The sequence below is a fragment of the Cupressus sempervirens genome, chromosome 7 (assembly GCF_028749045.1).
Source record: "Cupressus sempervirens isolate cs-2001-9-10 chromosome 7, ASM2874904v1, whole genome shotgun sequence".
Taxonomy (NCBI): Eukaryota; Viridiplantae; Streptophyta; class Pinopsida; order Cupressales; family Cupressaceae; genus Cupressus; species Cupressus sempervirens.
The window spans coordinates 638,324,877-638,347,111 of record NC_143124.1 but is presented as its reverse complement, the minus strand read 5'-3'; the positions used below and the strand labels follow the sequence as shown (position 1 = coordinate 638,347,111).

General features: G+C 35.8%; 1 protein-coding gene across 1 annotated transcript in view; it reads right to left on the bottom strand.

Moving 5' to 3' along the window:
- The window catches only part of LOC149548300 (DEAD-box ATP-dependent RNA helicase 31-like), a 59,779-nt gene extending 40,660 nt beyond the window's left edge, over positions 1 to 19,119 (bottom strand). Inside the window, exons 1-4 of the mRNA XM_089792394.1 lie at positions 18,267 to 19,119; positions 11,098 to 11,204; positions 6,007 to 6,062; positions 5,653 to 5,877 (exon numbers count right to left, since the gene is read on the bottom strand). Of these exons, the coding sequence (XP_089648520.1) occupies positions 5,653 to 5,877; positions 6,007 to 6,062; positions 11,098 to 11,204; positions 18,267 to 19,033 (1,155 nt within the window). The 5' untranslated portion in view covers positions 19,034 to 19,119. The remainder of the gene's footprint in view (positions 1 to 5,652; positions 5,878 to 6,006; positions 6,063 to 11,097; positions 11,205 to 18,266) is intronic.
- Between the last annotated feature and the right edge of the window lie 3,116 nt (positions 19,120 to 22,235).

Genomic DNA, 22,235 nt, shown 5'->3' with positions numbered 1-22,235 from the left:
TATTTAATTAATTTAATTTTCTAGAAGCACAATTAATAATTGTATTGCAAGGGAGAAGCTTCTAGAGAATGCAATTAAATAATATTTTATTTCCTTCTAGAAGGGTAAGGAAAAGAATAAATAGAGGTGAGAGCTTCATTGTTAATCATCCGATTATTGTGAATTGCATTTGATATAAAATTGGGAGAAGAAACTAAAGTTTCCAATTTCAGTCAGCCATTGGAGAACATCAACTCTTCAGTGTTGCAAACATTTGAGATGGTGAAATATCCACTAAATTTGGTATTCAAGAGAGCTTCAATTCAGGAGTTCTATTTGTGCTTAAATTGGAGCATACATTTATTCTTGGCTGCTACAGTATGCAAAAACAATGCCACGCTACAGTACTTATGCTTGATTCATCTCCATCCTTGGGCATCACTATTATCAAGTTCCTCTTGCAGCTATTAGTAGTTAACATTGTAATTTTTTTTGGGCATATGATTTTGTTGCGATAATTCAGAATCAGATTTTGGCATTACTGTAGTCATTATTGTGAGCCATTTGTCTTGACAAACTCATAGCAACATTGTACATGAGAATGAATTCAATAAAGGAGATACATGTTGCATACCATTTGTTTGACAAAATGTCCATCTGATAGCATATATTATCAGCATAATAGTTGTATGTCAATTGTTTGTCAAATGTCAGTTGGCTGTAGGTATGCATTCCATATCTAGTTTCCATGTATATGCATTGAAAATATCAAAAGAACTGCACTTGCATATTAGTTCATTGTAAGAGGCATTGTAATATCACTTGCGAACATTCTAAATTTCTTAGCATTGAAAGGCAGCAATACAAGTGTTTGACAATATTCCTTTAGCTAAAATTAGTCAGTTTGGGCAAGGGATATCACACTTACTGAGTCCAAATACAAAGTCAAAATTAAAACTAAAGGATGTTGATAGTCAAGTTACAAATGATGACTAAGGCCAAGAGAATGATTAATAACAGAAAATCATCATGAATAAGCACAATCTTAATTTCATTACTATTTCTCTACAAATTCTAAAATAAAATGAGGTAGATCAAATAAATATGAACTTTATAAGTGGACCCAATAAAAATCCTCGACATAAAAATTTCAAAATCTTGTTATATAACTTTAGTCAATCTTGTGATCCTACTGACTCTTCTCACCAACTCTACTAAAAGAAGCTTGTTTGTTCTACTAATGTCCAAAAGACCTTTTAACATTGATTGGGATTTATAATTTTCGTCTATGTGAAAGCAAGTTGAGGAATCTTGTTATATAACTTTAGTTAATCTTGTGATCCCACCGACTCTTCTCACCAACCTGACTAAAAGAAGCTTCTTCATTTTCCTAATGTCCAAAAGACCTTATATCAGTCATTATCAACACCCTCTAGAACATGGGAATTCATTTCCATGGACTTCATTGGTGATTATCCCAATATCTCACAATAACATGATTGTACATTTGTGGTTTTCTATCAAATTTCCAAACTGCCTCTCTAAGGCATGCTCCAAGTCCTCTAATACTCCACAAGCTACCTACTTTTCTTCAAGCATATTTGAAAAACTTTAAGATGTCAACAATTATGGCTTGTAAATTACATCTCTCTATTTCCTTTTATTGAATGGTCAAATTTGCATTCTTTATTTGCCTTTAATCCATGCTCTTTGCATCTATCGCCATAAGCTTAGCCAGTGGGCCACATATTCATGTCTCATTCAACATCACTATGATAGAGCTACTCATGGTTTAACAAGGCATTCCACAAATTGCAAATAAATCCAAGACCACCTTCCACAACACAACCCAAATTACCTCATGACCAAAAACAAGTTAATTCTTTTAAAATAGATGACTTTGTTTGGCTTCATGTGGATGAATAAGCTTCACAACAAACAACACCACAAGGCATGGCTACTAAATATAGACCTTACACGATTCTCCACCTTCCAACAATCAAATCTAATGCATTTCTCCTCAGCTTTGTATCCATAACACTCAATACAAGCTTAGGTTGTATGGAATATGTCACTTGCATGATGAGATTTATACCACTCATTCTAAAGCTATTGTCCCAATTTTTTACAATCATTAGGAGACCGACGAATATGTTTCAAGGGGTAAACAATCGAACCTTACTCAATTTTGTTATTGTTTCTATATAGGATTGGAATAAGTAACAAGAGATAAAATAATGAACACAAAGACACATAATTTATTTTGGGCAAACCCTCCACTTGAGGGTGAAAAACCCAGCCACAAGAAAAATAGTCTTTTATTAAATAATAAACAAATGATTGATAAAATTCTCAAAACATATGTTGAGATTTTTACGATAAACTCCAGGAAAATAGGACTACATATATAACAATGAATAGGCCTTTAGATATAACATAATAATGATTCTTCAACTTCAAACCTTTCCAATCTTGAAACGGGCAGCTCGTAATATTCACATCTCCACACAAAGGCTCTTCAAATATCCTCGTATCTTCTCAAAGGTCTTTTAACATCGAACATACTCAAATGTTGCAGTCAATATTGTTCCAAGATTAAGTTAACCAATGCAGATACCGACAATACAATACTTTAACACTCCCTCTCAACAAAGGAGATATTTTTCCAAATTCTCACATGGAGTCTCTCAACATGACAATTACAATGGCTACACCCATTGTGAAGGAAACCAAAAACTTCATCACGGATCACCATGAATTCTCTCAACATGATGTTCACCATGGCTACTCCCACGAGTGAAAAACACAAGTGCTAAGTCATGATATCCCTCACATGACACCCACCATGGCTACTCCCAGAGGGTATAACCTCAAACTTCTTTCATGCAGAACGCATTAACAATGGATTGCACCTCAAACTTCTCCCTCATGGTGAATAACTCATTAACAAGGGATTGCACCTCGAACTTTTCCCTCACAAAAGAGAACTAATAAGCAAGGGATTGCACCTAGAACTTCTCCCTTATGAAGAAGAACTTGTTAACAACAGATTGCACCTCAAACTTTCCCTCACAAAGAACTCATTAACAAAGAATTGCACTTCAAAATTCTCCCCCATGAAGAACTCATTAACAACTTCATGATGATGTAGCTCTCTTTGAGACATTTATCAATCTTCTAACCTCCTCATCCAAGGTTGCCTGTGATGGATAGTCGAACTCCCTTTAAATGGAGACTCCCTCTTAGTAGAGACAGCATTCTCACTACTTTGATTATCATAACAAAATAGAGCTAATTCCAATGTTGACCAAATAATGTGCTTTTGAGGTCACACTACTTCTCAAGCTTGTTGATCCTCTACAAAGAATGTGGCATTCTCCCTTTGCCGCAAGCTCCCTCTAAATCTCATTTCTTCCTCTTCGAAGAGACTAATCATAATGACAAACTGCATAGGATCTTCCTCTTTAACGAAGATATGTAGCACCAACTCAGTACCATGGTTGCAAGCAATGCCTCCACGTTCTACAGTCTGCATGACTTTGCATGTAATCTCTCATCATCTCATTGCTTCTGAATCCATCTTGGAAGCATTTTTAGAGAGAATAGTAGAAGTTCATAGAATCAAGCTATCCTGAAGAGAAATATAATGCTAAAAGTTGTATAAATTTAACAATTACAAAGATTCATGAACATCAATCAAGGGTACGAAGTACTTATCTCTTTAATGTTTTACCTGTCTTTTAACTTCTGCAAGCAAGTTCTACAGCCACTGCTCAAGCCAGGCAACACAGCCTGTGGTTTCAAGTGCTTTGAGCAATAGAATAGAGCCCATGTTTCTACAGTCAGATCTCACAGATGCACTATGGTTCAATCTAATTATTTTGAACCCCTCCTACTCTTCAGCCACCCTACTGTAGTTGACTTCTTTCTCAAGCCCTAGGATCATATTTCATACACGACAAACTTTATCTCCACAGATTACATCACACTACCCTCCACCACCAATCAGCTCAGTTGATACTTGTTATTCGTTAAGTCTTGAATACGCATAGAACTCCCAGAACATTACCATAGATCTCAACATCATGATAAACATCCCACTCTACACACTCAGAAAATACATATAAACTAAAACAAATGATACTCTGATCAAGCACTCAGAACTTCCATGGCAACACCACCAATTGAACCGAAATCTTTAATGCAGAAACAATAGAGTCTGTTTGCTGGCAGCAGAATGAATACTACTACTAAATCCACACACAAGATGCTTGCTTAAACTAGGCTTTCATACCATGTCAATGTTTCTATACCAGGATTGAAAGAAGCAGCAAATGCCAAAATTTCAGATAATGAACACAAAGAATCATAATTTCTCCTTCGAAAACCCTCCACTAGCGGGTGAAAAACCCAGCCACACCAAAAAGTTCTATATTGAATAATAACAAATGTTAGATACAATGCTCAGAACACAAGCTGATTTTTTTTTACCATAAATGCCAGCAATATTCGACTGCATATATAAGAAAGAAGAGGCCTTTAGATATTCCATAACAATGATTCTTCTACTTCAGACCTTTCCAATCTTGAAACGGGTGGCTAATAGTATTTACATCTCCACACAGAGACTATTCACATCTCCAAGCGGTGGATCCTTCATATCTCCTCAAAGATATCTTAAAATCAAATATACTTAAATGCAGCATTTAATACTGTTCTAAGATAAAGTCAACAAATGCAAGTAGCATATCAGGTACTAAAATATCTCCTGCAGCTACAATACTTTAACTAATTCCACATGGGTTTCCACACGTGCCTGATTCTAGTACAAATTGATTCTGGATCCGGCAGTTAAACCAGCCGAATCAGTAACTTAGAAAACAGCTGTAAGGGTGGCTAGAAATAATGAAGTTGACAGCTGGACAACTTTAAAGCACTAAGCAAAAGTAGGAAGAAAGCTAGAACAATTATAAAGTTTGGCAACAAATTGAAAGTATTTTAACAGCTGAAACAGCAGCAATGAGTAATCAAAATAATAAAGTAGCTAGACAACTAATAGCATTAAATGTTGCTTTGAGATTTTTGCCAATATACATGCGCTTCTTTTAGGTAAAGCAATACTCAGAATCATACTTGTCTATAGGTCATATCTAGAGCGTATGGAAATTACTATTTTTTTAAGATGGCATCTTGTCTCTATGAGGAGTTCTAAGTTTCTATCGACTTATTGTAAATAAATGCAAATGAGTTGTATTTCATACACTTCTACTTTGACGTTTGCACACGGAAAAAATGTCAATTTATCTTCTCCCCCAAGTGACTATATAAAGCATCTCCATGACATAGATTCATCATTTTGTTGTCACAAATAATTAAGCACAATTATTTCTGGTAATAGGTATGATCAACAATGCCCCAGGGCACCTAGGGCCATTGGATAATCCCATTCCTTAAAATAACACTAGGCAATACAATAATAAATGATTTAATTGAATCTTTTGTGGTTTCCATTTATTTAAGCTTTCTAATCCTCAACTATACACTTTCAAGATGAGAATAATTATCACATTTTACTTGGACGCTTCCTATGAGTTTATGATTCATCAGAGCATAACTCTGTAAAATTTAAAAATTTCAACCTCATAAATAGGTATTAAATATCAAAAGGCAAACCTGGCAAGGATTTGCTTGCAGACGCTTTTGCTCTTGACGCAATTTTGTGCCACCAATCACGACCTGCACACCAATATGGGCATGGTACTTCAACAAAGTTCCAGCCTCTGCACCGGCTTGAGCTGCAAGTTCCCGAGTGGGAACAATTACAAGTACAATGATAGGAGGCCTTTTCTCATCTCTACTGATAGGTGGTGACTTCAAAATCACCTCAATAGAAGGAAGCTGCAGAGCAAAGAAAACATAAATTGCCCTTCCCACACTCCCCAACATCAGATTCAAAAATTAATACAAACCAGTCATAAGGATGCAATACAGTATGAAATACCATTTTGCGCCCAAAATGGTGATTACCAAGAATGCTATCGTCTTTCCGGTACCAGTTTTAGCCTTGGCCAACACATCTTTGCCTGCATGCAGGAAGAAAAACAACAATTATATTCACCCAAGGCAATAATAACCCTATTGAACATGAACATATTCTTTATCACAGAATCATCAGTGGGCAGTGAGTGTTTAAAAAATTATTGATCTTAAAACAAAAGGCAAATGAAAAAACCTCCACTTACATATCCATGTCCCAAGAAATGAATTTCCAATTGAAGTGTAAAATGTATCTTTTCTTTCTGTTCTACAGTGCAAGTTTAATAACTTACCTACCAAAACACCATGATTTACACAAATTTCCTCAAAGTCGTGTTTTCTAGGTGAGAATATTATATGAATACTGCGGCATACATTCCAATTAGCATTTAAAATTATCTTGAGACAAGCAAATATTAGTAAAAAAATTGAACTACAAAAGTCATTATTAAGAATGTAATACAGAGTGATCATAAACCCTGACAGCACCACAAACATTACATCCACAATATGTCTATTCAGTGCTTATATAAAATATTTGCACACTTGAAATCTATGTCAAAAAGTTTTAGTCTGAATTGGTGCTCGGCAACAAACTTTTCCAATAAAATTCTGCAAAGAACAAAAATTGATAAAATATTCATGAATATATCCGCCTTATTTAAATTTGATTTTATAAAAAAATACAAGTAATAAATATAAAGAATATTTTTTGTTGATTTTTGTATATAGCAAATTAAAATTATTAAATAATTTATAATAAATTTAATAGATTAATAAGTTTAACTTAATTTGAATATTTATATTTGTTATATTTAAAATTAAACAGTGCTGTAAGAAAATACTTCAAGTTCCAATACGATTGCTAACAAATTCAAAAATAGTATTGTTTTATTTTAATTTAAACAATTTAAATGTTAAATTTGTTTATAATAAAATATAATAATACTTGAAGTCAGATATGAAGGTAAAATAAAGCCCTAGTGGGTCTCGAATGAACAGCTGGTTTTGCCTGTCAAAGATTCAATCCTGGTGTGGGCATACTATAGTTGCCTCCATGCCTCCCCATCAAAGATCTGCCACAAAGAAACGGAAGTGTTGACAATATTTTGTTTCATATGAATGGAATTCTTATTACGCCATCCTATGAGCTGGCTGGCCTTTTGAGCAATGGATTAAGCTAGGGATTAAAAGAAAACAAAAAAATTGATAAAGACATCCCTGTGTCTTCCTATTTGTATAATAGGCAACATGTTTACATTGTGGGTTTACAAATCTCCCACAAGCCATGGGCTTCTTGCCATAGTTTTCCGCACATGGGGAGTATTTTTAATAATCATTCATGAAGCACACGCTACAAAAGAATGTGAAAGGAAACAACGATTGTTTCTAGGTCCGAAACTTCCCATATGATTTCAAGCTGTGTAAACTCTAAAAAATATCCTACCTGCAGAGAAGTGCAAGTTTGTAGAAGCCACACATTGGAAAGAGGGAAGTGCTACCTATTTGACAAAATCTATTTTGACTTTATTTAAAATCTTAAGAGCGTAAACCTGGAAATTTTACATTTTTAATTAAAAAATATTTTTTGCCGGATTTCAGGAAACCCTGTGACATAACTTTGAAACAAAATGCCAGTTTTAAAGATGGACAAAAGGCTCTATTTTTTGATAAAGCTGACAAACTAAAAATATTGCTTATACATTATAAGCATAAAAAAAAGCACATGTCAGGTTATGTGTGCAACATCTAACGGACATTTACTGATATAAACTGAAACAGTGCTGAGAAATTGTTAGAATTTCTAGAGGATGAAACAACAGCTGGTGCTGACTCTGATTATGTGTAGTGCCTCTCCAAGCTAAGCAGAACTAAAGAAATTAAAATAAAACATCACAGATACTGTTCACAAGAGTTTGATGACCAGGCACTGTTTCATTGAAAATGTCTATTACATGTGGGATAATTATTTTTTGCTATTCACTTGCCAGATAATCACATTGTAAGTTGGATAATCACATTGTAAGATAGTGTGCAATTTTATTCTATCAAAGTTACCTCCCAGTAACTGTTAAGCCTAAATTCTTTATTGATACTGCCATATATTTATTAGTCTTTTAATGCACAATCAAACCTTTCTAATACGATTCCAATTTCCAAAATCACTCCCAAATTTGATAACACTTCTTTCAAGATAGGAGCAATGCAAACCTTCAGATGTCATGAAATGAGCAGTATTAAAAGCATAAAAATTCCAAATAGAAACCATCGTTAAAGATGGAATCCCATCCTTGGAAATTTACCAGAAAACTACAATAACTATGCAAGACAGTTGAACCTTCTAAGGATCATGCAATGGATCAACAATCTCCTCAAGAATAACATTCTTTCATTGCATAACAAGCTCCAACATACAATGGGAGCTGTGAGGAGCATGATATTGTGCACTGCTAGCAGTAGGGCCCAAGAGATAGGTCTCGGACCATACACATCTGCAATGTGGGCACTCATGACTTCGCAGAAGAAGGCCTTAATGATTTTGTTCCTTCGGAAGATGATCGTCCACCTTAAATGAGCTTTAGACTGAAAAGCATGAAGCATCAATGGGAGTTGAGAAAACAAAAATTCAGTTTTTAGGAAGAAATAGAATCTCAGCATTTTGTCAAATTGGATCAGGAATCATTTTATTGCTGTCTGTCTGCTGGCTCAAAGGCAAATGCTAGTCCTCTTCAAAGTGATAGGCTCTCAAAGCATGGGTTCAAGGCTTCCACGGCTTGCATGGCAGTTGTTGCAGAAAACGACCTTCTGATGGATCTCTCAAGTTCACATGAAAAAAAGATTAAATTCCTGCACTTTTCTTGCCATAAGGTGGATCATGTAGCATGGTCTTTCTTTGGGGATCTTCAGTCACTCCCTGGGCAGTCACAATTTGAAGGGACATCTCCTTGGATGCATTTGGAGATGCAAATCTACTACCCGAGACCAGCAAGACTTCCTCGTCCTTTTTGACCATTGCTAGTTCTACTCCAAGGATCTTTCTCCAACATGGAATTCATTTTTCTTGACTAGGGGAAGTGTCACTCTGAAGGAGGTAATTTTGACACGTGATACTTGGAATAAGTAGCTTTGTTTAATGAAGCTGCAATTCACCAAGGGAAATTAATGGTTTAGTCTACTCAATGTTGAATTTTTACTTGGAAACTTCCCCACAAGTTCAGTGGGAACGTTGTGGTTCAGTTTACTTTTAGAAAAATGTAAGTCTATTATTTAGATAGTTAACTCTAATAAAGTTGGAACAGACTTTATTATAATGGAACTTCAATGCCGTCACAAGGACCACAAATAAATCCAGGAGCTTTCAAAGGGCCAATAGAGAGGACTTTTTGAGTCTTTCATGCACTATAATAACTCATTGAATCAGGCACCTAATAAGAACATTTCCTATTGAAACAATGAATTATAAAGCTTCTGTTATATTGCAGAATATTTGGACCAGCTTTTGGTCTCAGCAACTGGCTTAGGCAAGATTGGTGCTCAGAGTCTGTTGCTCCTCCAGTTTCAGGTTCGGACCACTTCCCTGTCTACCTTAGTGGGTATCTGCTCCACTCAAAAATGTCATTTTCAAATTCAAATAGATGTGGTTCAATATGCCAAAAATCTGCTTTTAGCCTTAGAATTTTAGTGGACTCTCTGTCCTTATCTGCTTTTAGCTTAAGAGTGAATAATTGCTCATTAACTTGGAAGAAGAGGTCTTTTGAAAATTTCATAGAAATGGCTACGACTGCTTGGGACTTAGGTGGCTGAGGTCTGTCCATAGGTTCATCTAGTGCAGATCACTTTTATATCTTATCAAGACCAGGTGGCAAGCAAAGAACAAATCTATTCATGTCAAAAGTCAATAAATAGATGGGTTAAGGAGGGGGATACAAATTCTAGATATTTCCACTATCACTTTGGCTTGTTGCCGGCTAATAAAATCAATAGTGCTCTCTCATCTGTAGGCATTTCTATCTCTTCCCTAGAGAACATTTCAGATTAACCAGTTTGTTTTGACAAGTCTCTTTTTTCAGCTCACAAGCTCTCTGATCCTCGAGTCAGCTAGGTGTCTGGATTGTCTACCTAGGATAGTTTCTAATGAGCAAACTAAGGTAATTTTTATCTCTTTCTGAAGATGAGATCCATGGGTTAGTTCAAATTTAAAAGGTTATATGCATAGTTCCAAGAATCACGGCGATTCATGCGATTCACGTGATTCGGCGATTTGATTCAAGCCAAACGATTTTTTGTGAATCGGTGAATCGAATCAGCGATAAAGGGTTTATGAAATAAGTTACTCACTAAATTTCAAGGGTTTTTTAAATTTTCCGATTCATGGCCGATTCGATTCCGATTCATGGCCGATTCACGATTTGATTCGGCCTTGCCGATTTCGATCTGATTCTGATTCTTGTTACTTTGGTTATATGGCAGCAAGTCCAGAAAGGTTTCCATCCAGTCTTTCAAGCTTGTTGGGATTATTGTCAAGGATCTGACAGAAAAAAGCAGGTTTAAGCAACATGCACAAAGATGGATTAGAAGGAAATATATGGTGAAAACCCCATGAACTGGACAGTGTTCAAAAAACTCTAAAATGTAACTGTCAAGCAGCAATTAAACTGTGAAAGATAAATTTATGAAGCTGCTGGGATTAGAAACAAATATCTATAATAAAATGGAATCAAGTGAATCAATGAGTAAGGATGAAATATATTGTTCATGTTATCACCTATTGCTCACATACTATCTTTTCTAGAGCTCGAAATCTACAGCACATTCAAACCCAGCAGGATATGTTTTTTAGTATTATCTATCATCTCTCTCAAACATGAGTAGAACATTTTGCTCATCTGACCAATCAGGTGTGTCAAAGCAAACAGAATTCACAGAATCTATAAAAGAGTCATTAACCAATTTAATCAACTATTCATCAACTTTTCCCAACAGAAGATAGTTGGGTTGCCTTAAAAACTCATGACTATAAACCCTTTTTCTTTTAAATGTTGGTACATATATGGTTGTAAAGAAAATGATAAGTAAGCTTACCCTTAAGGATAGAAGGAAGAGTTGCTTCCTGAACGATTGTCATTTGTTCGTAACCAGTATCTCTGATTGCCCTTAGCGAGAGTGGTGAGATATTACAGTCCTCAAATCTACAAGAAAACATTCAATACTATTTCTTTTAAATTCCTTTTTTCAATGAAAGTGTGTTAAGATTAACAAGAAATTCATTCCATCGGCAACTTCCCAATATGAAGGAGATAACAAATTCAACGAGACGAGAGAAAAAATCCAATCATAATACCAAATTCTAAAAGACAGAAAACTAGCAACTTATAAAAAGTAACTTGTAGCATTCAATTTTCAATATCATGCCAATGAATTTGATAATAGCCATCACTGCGATGACTGACATTTACTATGCATAGCTTCAACTGTATGGAATATTCCACTTAAACATGTCATATGCACTAGGGAGACTAATAAACAAACATGAAACCAAAAATATATACTTAAAACTCATAGTGGCCAAGGGTAATGAGGCTTTGAATAAAAAGATTTAGTGAGGTAAATATAAGGACTCCTAATCAAGCATAGAGATCAATTTCAATTTATGGCATATAATTAGAGGGCAGAAACTACAAAACACTAAGACAAAAGTTTTAACACTTTGAACCATTTAGATTATGCACAAGTAATAAATTTCTAAAATGCAACCAAAACCAAAGTGACTGAGTGCAAACATGCATTTTACTTCATTTAATAATTATTGTTGTCACTATTTCTTAAAGGTTTTCTGTTGCTTCAAAGCTATTGACTCCCACAGTTGCACTGTTTGCCTTCAAGCTTGACTTTAATATATCAGTTGCTTTCCTTCAAACCCATCTTAACCTTGGCCTAACCTGGTGTGCCCATTCAAATGTCTACCTTCAGCCAACTAGATTTTGAACAGCTTTCGTCTTCACCATATTACACTAAGTGAACGTAGAATCTGATGTCTACCTATTCACCTTGTAATGTCCCCTATTAGGACTCTTAATTTGCTCTAGAATTCTTAAATGAAGCCTGGATTAATGACTTAATTAAAAATTTTGAGCATGCAGCCAATTTAATTATCAATAGATGAACAAAAATACATTTTAACAATGTTTCAAAGCGAATTCCAATCATTACCAAATAAATGTAATTTCACATTTTTATTAGAAGAATCCTAAACACTACTATACTTAATATAATATACAAGAAGGACTCTCTCAGGATCTTCTCCATTAACCTACCTGCACCATGCAGTAGATGCCTATGACATCAATAAATATTAAATATACATTTCAATAGATAGATAAACATACATTTCAACAATGTTTCAAAGAGAATACTAATCATTACCAAATATATGTAATTTCAAAATTTTATTAGAAGAATCCCAAACACTACTATACTTAATATAATATACAAGCAGGGTCCTCTTACGATCTTATCCATTAACATACCCGCGTCTTGCAACAGACACCTTGAGCTTGTCCATCAAGCCTAGGAGTACACCCAAATTGCAGACCTAACCCCTATTCCTATCACTAAGTCAAGGATTATTAGTTGCAATAAATCTCTTTTAGATGAATGCTTTGCACATGATGGCAGTGGTAAAATTCCTTTAGATAGATTCATTTATAACTTTGTTGGTAAACAAATTTGTCTATTTGAAATAATAAAGAAATAAAAGCTCACCCTAGGAACTCTTGACAAAAATGCCTACTACAATTAAGGGAGAACACTATTGCATTGTTGGTATTCCTATGTATTTAAGAGGGGCAGCTCCCCCATAAGTAATTTGGGATTTTTGGGGGTATGCAAGGATCAATTTCCACAAGTTGAAAAATTACTCTAATTATTGACAAACTAGCAACTATGGAAACCATAGAAGCTCTAGAATCATGTAAATGTATGAAAAGGAAAGAATATTATTTTCTATGCATTTTCCATAACTCTAAGAACTAGTGTTCCACCACCTGTCGAGGATAGGGGAACAAAGGGATGGGTATCCAAGATGAGGGGACACAAGGTGGAGATCGGAGGAGACTGTGAGGGCTAGTGTTATATATGCTATATACTATACATGTAGTACTTGAAATGCTAGTTATGAAAAGATGTATAAGACGATTACAAAAAGATGATTATAATGAGCAGCATGCATCAAAATACATACAAATGTGAAAAATAGTGAAGGGATGCCTCTTATTATTTCTCAAGGCAAAGTGCTCCTCATCATTAGAACTCAATAAAGTGGGTCTAAAAACATCAACTTGATTCAACCCAATTTCTTGATCAATCTCTTCTTTTGCTTTTAAATTCAAAAGCAAGTTTCTAGTGACTAATGGGGTCAAGAGAAAACACCCCTTGCGGCGTCCTAGGGCAACACCTAAGGCAAGCTACTTGTTGCAATACAAGGTGGGGTCGAGGGGCAACACTCCACCATCAAGCACATTGTCCCTCTTTTATAGCCTTTAGATTCTTCATTTTTGAAGAATTTCTCCCCCAAAAATTGATATTTGGTGCCTAAGCAGCAATAGAGGCTTGATGGTGCTTGGTCAACAACTTGGTGGTGCCTAAGCAGCAGTGGAAGTTGCCTTGTCCTAGTCCCCATCCCAAGGACGCAAGGACTCAAGGGCTCAATTACATCCCTATGTCACATTGCTAAGCATTAATGGCATGTGAGTTTTAGTGCAAGGCCAAGAAAATCACCTACAAAATCCATCAAAATAGCAAAATGGAGATGGCATATTAGTTGACAAGGACTATAATTAATAGCATAATTTGTTGTTTCTCTCTTTTGTTCTTACAAATTTATGCCCTTTTGATTGAAATAAGTTTATCAGCACCACCTAGTCAAATTTGGTCATTTTAAAGCATAATAGATACATTAATAGTGATTTAGAAAATCTGCGATGGTAAGTAGTGTTTGCCATGAAAATAACAAAAACTATTAAACTATTGCTGATTAGGGGGAATCCATGTGATATGCATTCAATTGAGGAGCCAAGGTTTGACAAATGTGGAGTCATAACATTGAGGCATAGAGAATGGGGAAAGTTCCCGAGTTTAAATCCAATTAAGAAAATACAGTCAACAAATGTTGAGGTCGAGGTTTGAGCCTACCTTATGATAATATTAATGTTTTGCCTAGAAAATAAAGATAAACAGCAATAAAAGGAAGAACAAAATAGGTACAAATGAAGCAAAAGATTGGCTTGAGAAAACCATTCCACTTGAAGGAAAGAAAAAAATTCCACACCACGAAGAAATCACTTTTATTGATGATAAAATATTCAAGTACAATGCTTTCCATTGAATAGAATATAAAGAATTAAGAGACTCTTCATCTCACAATTGAAATTCTCTTCAATTTCTAAAAACAAGTCTTTTCATATTTCCATACACATGCCTCTTCGCATGACGCATACACATGTCTCTTCATATAATATTATCTCAAACAAATATCTTAAATATCTACTCCAACTGTAAAAACAATATATACTATATAGCTGTTATCCCATTTTGAAAATATAGCAAAATTAGAGATAAAGATCTTCCCTCGTAGACACAATCTTCAACACTCCCGCTTACCAAGAAAGAAATCTTTACTATGCCAAGCAAACATAGCTGCAAACAAAGATGTCAGTGATAAATTGACACCACATAAAACACGTTATCTCGACATAACACAATTCAACATGGCTAATCCATAAACACATTAAATTAAAGTCATTGAGTCACACACGACTTCCACCATGCCTACATGCAGAGGGTAAAACGAGGGATCTCACCTCAAACTTCTCCCAAAGAAGAGTGCATCTCCACCATGCGTACTTGTAGAAGGTGGTCCATCATACGTACTCGCAGAGGGTGGTTTGAAGGCTTTCACCTCAAACTTCTTGCAAAGAATAATGCATTTCCACCATACCTACTCGTAGAGGGTGGAATGAGGGCTTTCACCTCAAACTTCTACTAGTAAAGAATGCATTAACAAGGAATTGCACCTTGAACTTCTCTCGCAGAGAACAACTCGTTACCAGCATGGATAATAATGGTTGAGATTCTCAGTGAACAAGGACTCCCTCTCAGCATATCACCACAATAAGATAGCTTATTCTAATTTGACCAAACAATGAGACTTCACCAATCACACTGCCACATAAACTTGCAAGGAATTAGACATCTCCCTTTGATGCGTAACCTCCCTGTGAAGCTAAAAATACTTCCTTTGAATATCACTTTTTGTATCATCAATTTAGTTCTATGACAATGTGCAAAATCCCCCCGTCTGCATATAATCTCTCATCAGCCCATTACTTCTTGTCCTGCAATCATGAGAGATTAATAACTCATAACTATAAATGCTAAAAGCAATCACAATTTATAATCAATATCCAAGAGATATAATCATAAATACTTATCTCTTTGTGGTTTAATGCACGCAAATACATGCACAGCCAATGCAATGCCCATAGCACTACCAAAAATCTAATACTAACACCACACATGGATGATGCATGATAATATACACAATAAAAAATAGAACATAGCACAAAATACTTATCTTTTTCTCTCAAAAAAATTTAACTTCTTGAACTTGATGGTGCAATTTTTTCTAATGCTAGACTAAAGACACCACATTGTATCAGGATAAATTAAAAGAACGATAGCACGTCCAAGATGCCATGTTACCTTAAGATGCCCATCATCATATAGAGCCAACTCATATTATTTATGACCCTCTTCAAAGTACTTCGAGCACGGTGAGAACTGATAGCTGAGAAACTCAATAAAGCACAGTTCAAACATAATTTGCAGAATAAGCAACTTTCAAAAACACAAGAACATAGAAGAGTAATAAACAAACCAAATAATGATAAACGCAATCCCTCATAACAAATATACAAGTGAGAAACTCATTAACAAATCATTCACGCACTTACATATCATGAAATGGCAAAATGACAAAATGAGAGGTGAATAAGGGATTTGAGTTGAGAAATCTCAGTGAAGAGAAAAAACCAAAGGGCAAGGTGGCATTTTACACAACTCGAGCTCCTTAAGAGGATTAACATTTTTGAGCGGAGGCAAGCTACTCAGCATGGAAGACTCGCCCAATTTCACGTGCCACTTCTCCATCTCTACCACATCCCTAAAGTCCTAGGGTAACATATTCACCTCATTAGAAAACATTTTAAGCGTCTTTAGCCTCTTCAACCATCTCAAAAATTTTGGGATCACCCCAAACATATTATTGTATATATACAAACTCCTTATTTTGTCTTCTTACTCCGCCTCCTCCTCCAACAATAGTACCAAATTTAACAATTTCTAGATTATCTCTAATAATACTCGCCCGCCAAAGAACGAAAAATGTCAAAAAAAACAATCACAGCATGTCAAGTATGAGCATTTGGCAAACAATTGGACTCTTGCCAATACAAAGATCCACCACACATGAATATGTTGTGCAATAGAACAAGATAGAAACACGAACATGATGCCTAACTAGTGCACGATGACATGGATATGAAGTTGAGTCACTCCAACACTAGACCATATAGAAGCACCTCTTAGGCAGCAGCAACCCGACTCAGACTACAATAATATATAAAACCCTAACTTGCTGAGATTGATATGCTTAGTATGCATAAACAAGACAAGATGAATTTTCTTCATGTCGGATATATGGATTCAAAATAATCTTACACAAATAACCTCATACATTCTCCTTTACAGCTGATATTAGAACTTGGCTCTGATTCCATGTTAATGTTTTGCTTAGAAAATAAAGATAAACAACAACCTAAAGAACAAAAAGTACAAATGACACAAGAGATCGTCTTGGGAAAACCACTCAACTTGAAGGGAAAAAACCCAACCACACCACGACAATATCACTTTACAGCTAATAAATAATTGAAGTACAATGATTTCCACTGGATACAATATAAAGAACTAACAGACTCTTCATCTCACAACTAAAGATCTCTTCCACTTCTGAAAACAAATCTTCTCATATTTCCAAATGCATGCCTCTTTGCATGACACATGACACATATCTCTTTAATTAATATTATCTTAAATATCTTCTCCAACTGTAAACATAATATATAGGTGTTATCTGATTTTTAACATATAGCAAAAAATTCTATCGCAGCTACAATCTTCAACGAAAAAATACTCAAGCAGAGAGAGTTTTGGTTAAATCGTAATTGTAAGAAAATATGAGGCAAAGTCAAGGGTTTAAAACTTGACACTCAAGGATAGGAAAATTTGACAATTCAATCTAACGGACTTCTGAAGTTTTAATGTGAAACACCAAAATATTGGATCTGAGGTGAAAGGCGTGAGAACAAAGGAAACTAAGGGGTCGTCCAACACTCTCACATAAACCATCATAGGTCACCAAAATATCTTATATAATTACGTGGGCCTCGAGGAAGACCTAGGAAAAATCATGTAATGAGGCAGTCAATGCTCTGGGAGAGGATTAAGGGGTGGACCTATCATTGATATTAACAAGCATTGTTTAGCATGTGTAATTGCTAAAGATTGGATCCAACTTCCATCACATAAGAGAGCCCATTCTCTAGGTATGCACCTCTTATTTTAACTTGAAGAGAATAAGCAAGTGCAATTCTCAAAGTCTAAATTTCATTAAGGACGGTGTCATGTCTCCCACTACCTTCAAATCGGGCATGCTAAACAAAAGTAAAAAGACATCAAGCTTTTGAAATGCCAACCTAGGAGGCCGGTGTAGTCTGTATATTGACATATTATATTTAATTTCACAAATTATTGTGTGAGCCACCCCATGAGGATAATTGTACCAAATTGATTAAAAACATTGTTTACGTGAATGAGCAGTCATTTGAATGGCATTAGCGAAAAAGGGTACGCCCAGAAAAATTTGAAGAGGGGAAATTTCTCCATTGATTTATCTTCATTACATGTTAGATTGCCCTCCTGTCCATCCAAACTGTTCCATCTCAACTAGTCTTTTGAGTAAGTCTGAAAGTCTTCTGCTATCATTCTAAACCTTGCTCATACTACATTCATGCCCACCTTACGCTCTGGCCTTTAACCTCAATGGTAATTTTATCTGCTATGGTCCTCTCTGGTGAAGGGGAAAAAAGGAGAGAGGTACAAGCAATAGATTAAGAAATGCAAAAAAGCATTACCTTGTTTGACCCAAGTAAGATTCCCCGTTGCTCTCTGCGTTGGTAGGCATATCCTTCGGCTTCAGCTTCGGCTTCGGCGCTGATACCTCTGAAACACTGAACTTAGAAGCAAATTCAACGTCGTCGTCGTTGTCATCCTCGTCCTCGCTGAGCTCCAACACTGCGGATTCTTTTCTAGAAAATCCCTGAGATCTTGCTCCCGTTGGCAAGACATTAGTATTTTTCATACGGGGTTTCTGTTGAGTATGACCTTTACGAAGAGCTGACCGAGAAACTTCTCGCTTCTCAAACAAATCGGTGTCGTCCTCGTCATCATCACTAGTTTCTACCACTCGACTAAAGGCTTTCTTCGAATCTCCTCCTCCAGGTCTTGCTCCACTTGGTTTTCCTCTTCCTCTTGAAGAAACGGAGGCTCCATTGGAGCCCCTGTTGTCCTCTCTCCGACGCTTACGCATGGAACCGTCCCTCTTGTCAAACCATTTATCAACATCCATTTCCTGCTCAACGAGGGTTTTGGAGGGAGGTTCTCTTCTTCTACTGGAGAAAGGTGAGGATTCGTTCCCGCTACCTCGCCCGGAACCAAGCTGTGGTGCGCCTGAGTAACTTCTTAACCCCAGCAAAGATATGCTTCCCCGTCGCTGCTGCCTAGATCTCGCAGAGTTGCTTAGTCTAAGAAATGCGAAGCGCTGGTTTAAAGGTATCCTCCAGATATTTAGGTTAGAAGGTGAAGTGTAAACTAAACGCGCTCTTAAACCGGTTCCCAGCATCGGAATACTGTTAGACAGCTTGAGTCGACTACAACGGTTGTACGGAAATGCAGAAATTTTTTATGAGAGGATGTTTGCTCCTGCACGATGCACTGCACTGGGGAAAGAAGGTTTTAGCGGGTGGAGTAGCAAGTTCCAACCCGACAAGATGAGGTTTGTGGCGAATATCCTCTTTGAACAGTTTAGGGTTTATGCCGTTTGCTCAGCGAGCTTAATTTTGACACTCGCACTTCCCGGATCATGTTTTGCCCCAATGTAAAGTTCCAAATTTCTAGTAGATAGATAGATAGATAGATAAATAAAAATTTAACGTCCACGAGGCTAAAAATAGTCTATGGGACAGCCAAACAACTCAAGCAGACTTAATTAGCATTGTTCGCTTCTTGTGCAGGATGATGATGAGTTTACCCAATTGCTTAATGTACTCTTCGTTGAATAAGTTATGCCAAGAACTGTCACGTATAGTATCCACAAATTTATCTCTGCTACTCTTGTAGGCCTCACATTCCAAAATAAAGTGTTGTTCAGTTTCCACTTTCCTAGAATTGCAGAATCTACAAATTCTCTCTTCCCAAGCCTCCTTTGGCCTCTTCCAATGCTCGGTCTCACATTGAAGTTGGTGAGAGTTGGTTCTCAGCTAAGCAATAAGAATTTTAGCCCTCAAAAAAATGTTGGCTCCTATGTATGCTTTTTGGAGTTGATCACAAGTGGGGTTGAACTCATTTATATAATATAGTTTCTTCTTCCCGATCTCGCTTCCCCAATTTCTCTTGTACAATTTCTCCATAACAAAGACCTTTATTTTTTTATTATTTGTGGGGCGCATATTGAATTGAATATTCCATTTACTCATCCATTTGATATTTTGTTGCATCCATGTCCTTTTTCACTTACATAGTGTGTCACCAAAGACAACTTTAGGTCATCTATCCTCTTCCATTTTTTCGATTCTTTTTAAATAGCTTAGAAGGTGAACCATAGCAAGTGCCTCAATAGGAGCAGCCCCCATTTCACTTAGCATGATATCGTATGGAACAATGCTTTTGATTTTAAACTTGCTTGTGATCAAGCGCTTTTGGATTCCTTCGATTTGTTTTGGTTGTTGGAATTGGAATAGAAAATTAGGAATATGTTTTTTATTCTTTGTTTGGTGCGTTGAACCGGACTTATGAATAGGAATACATATTCACATTTTGTTCCTAAAACAGACATATGTCTATTCCAAAAAATATATATTATTGGAATAGTTATTCCTATTCCATTTTTAATTTTTTCAAATTTTATAGTTTTTTCAGGTACCGAATTTCATAGTGAACATTTTGACATTCCTGACAAGCTACGTAGCGGCCTTCTTTCTCATTTAGAAGCTTGCGTTGGTGAATTTCCTTTCATCGTGCTTTTGATAATCCTGAGACTAATGTATGGATGAACACTGACGGAACTGACCCGAAAGATGTACATAAAATGGCAGGAAATGTTGCGGAGCAGGCGGTGTCATCCATCAAGATAGTCTGCTCATTGTGCATGGCCAAATTCTTTGCGACACTCGAAGGGACGGTAAAAATTGGTCTAAAACAGGCACTGGCAAAGGGCATGGAGATGGGAAGCAATGACCCCTCTTTTACAATTTGGGCATTCCTCGCTTGGTATAGAAGCCTCCTCATCATGTACCATGGGTTTTCTAACGGGGCAATCTTCGCCACCAGCACTTGTAGCATTCTATCTCGGGCTTGCTGAAATGTAAATGGGAGCATCATTGTGCATATTTGATTTCCCTTCCAACCGAGCTACATTTTATGAGGATCGGATCACAAATTCTAGAACAACAGAGAGAACATATTCCTATTCTATTTTATCTAATCAAACAAAGAGAACTAATTCCTATACCAAAATTACAATTCTAGAATATAATTTATAGAATAGCTATTATGGAATAGCAATTCCTATCCCCGCAACCAAATGGGTTAGTTCTTCATTAATTTAAAGCCAAAAGAAAGAGTTTTCAAAAGATGTTACAAGCCCTCTTTGGTATGGTCTAACTTTTAATTGGGTAGTTGGTAAATATTTTAAGTAGTAATAATTTATAGAGTTGGCGACCTCATGATTGTTGATTTTTACTATAAAAAAGAGCACAAATATCTTGTGAAGCCATATGTCATTTTACTCGATGAGTAGTGGTTGCCCTCCTAACTTTTAATTGGGTAGTTGGTTAATATTGTAAGTAGTAGTAATTTGTAGAGCTAGTGGCCTCATGATTATTGATTTTTACTAATAATAAAAAAGAGCAAAAACATCTTGTGGAGCCATGCATTTTACTCGATACATAGTGGTTGCCCTCCTTTTTCCATAACTTATGTTTTAATATTAAGCAGTGGTTTGCTCCACAAGAGTAGACAAATTCAAAATTATTATTCTCTCATGATTAAAAAATGGCATGGGAACACTATAACTATTTAAATTTAAGCATCATTGCACTTAAGTAGTTGCATAATGTAATACCTCTCTCATAGTTTGTTTTTCAATATGATGTCAGAATCTTTTGTACCACTTTTCATGTGTGCATTGGTTACTTTAGTATATTTGACGATTTTGATGTATAACATTGCATTATGATTTGATTTATATATCATGAGCCATTAGATGGTGTGTAATATCTTGTATTTATATTTAGATGTTATGATTACTTTCATGGGGACTATTCATATATCATGATGTCATTTATATATTATTGACATGTTATTTATGTTTATGGCTTTCTTTCCTCATTCTTGCATGTGTATGGTTCGTGTGTATATTTTATCTTTTGATTGATATGTCTGATATGGTTGAGGGACAAAGTTGTAGTCACTTGCTTAGCGAGATCTACGTCATGTATGGGCCCCTCTCATTGTTTGTTTATTTATATGCATGCTCGTATTTTATGCAAGTTTGTAAGTACCCAGTATTGACTTGGTTGAATTGCCAGGATGATTGTGCTCTATCTCAATATCTTAATGGTAAGAGGGGGAGAGCATATAGATCCAAATCTCAACCTAAACCATCATTTGTACTAAAATAATGGATAAGTGTCTAATTGATAGCCTGTTTAAATGTGTTAACGTAACATGAAATTGTGAACTCTTCATTTTAGTATGATTGTTATTTTGAGTTGGTTAATGTTCTATTGTGGTTGCAACCATTTGTTTCGATGATGTGGTCTTAG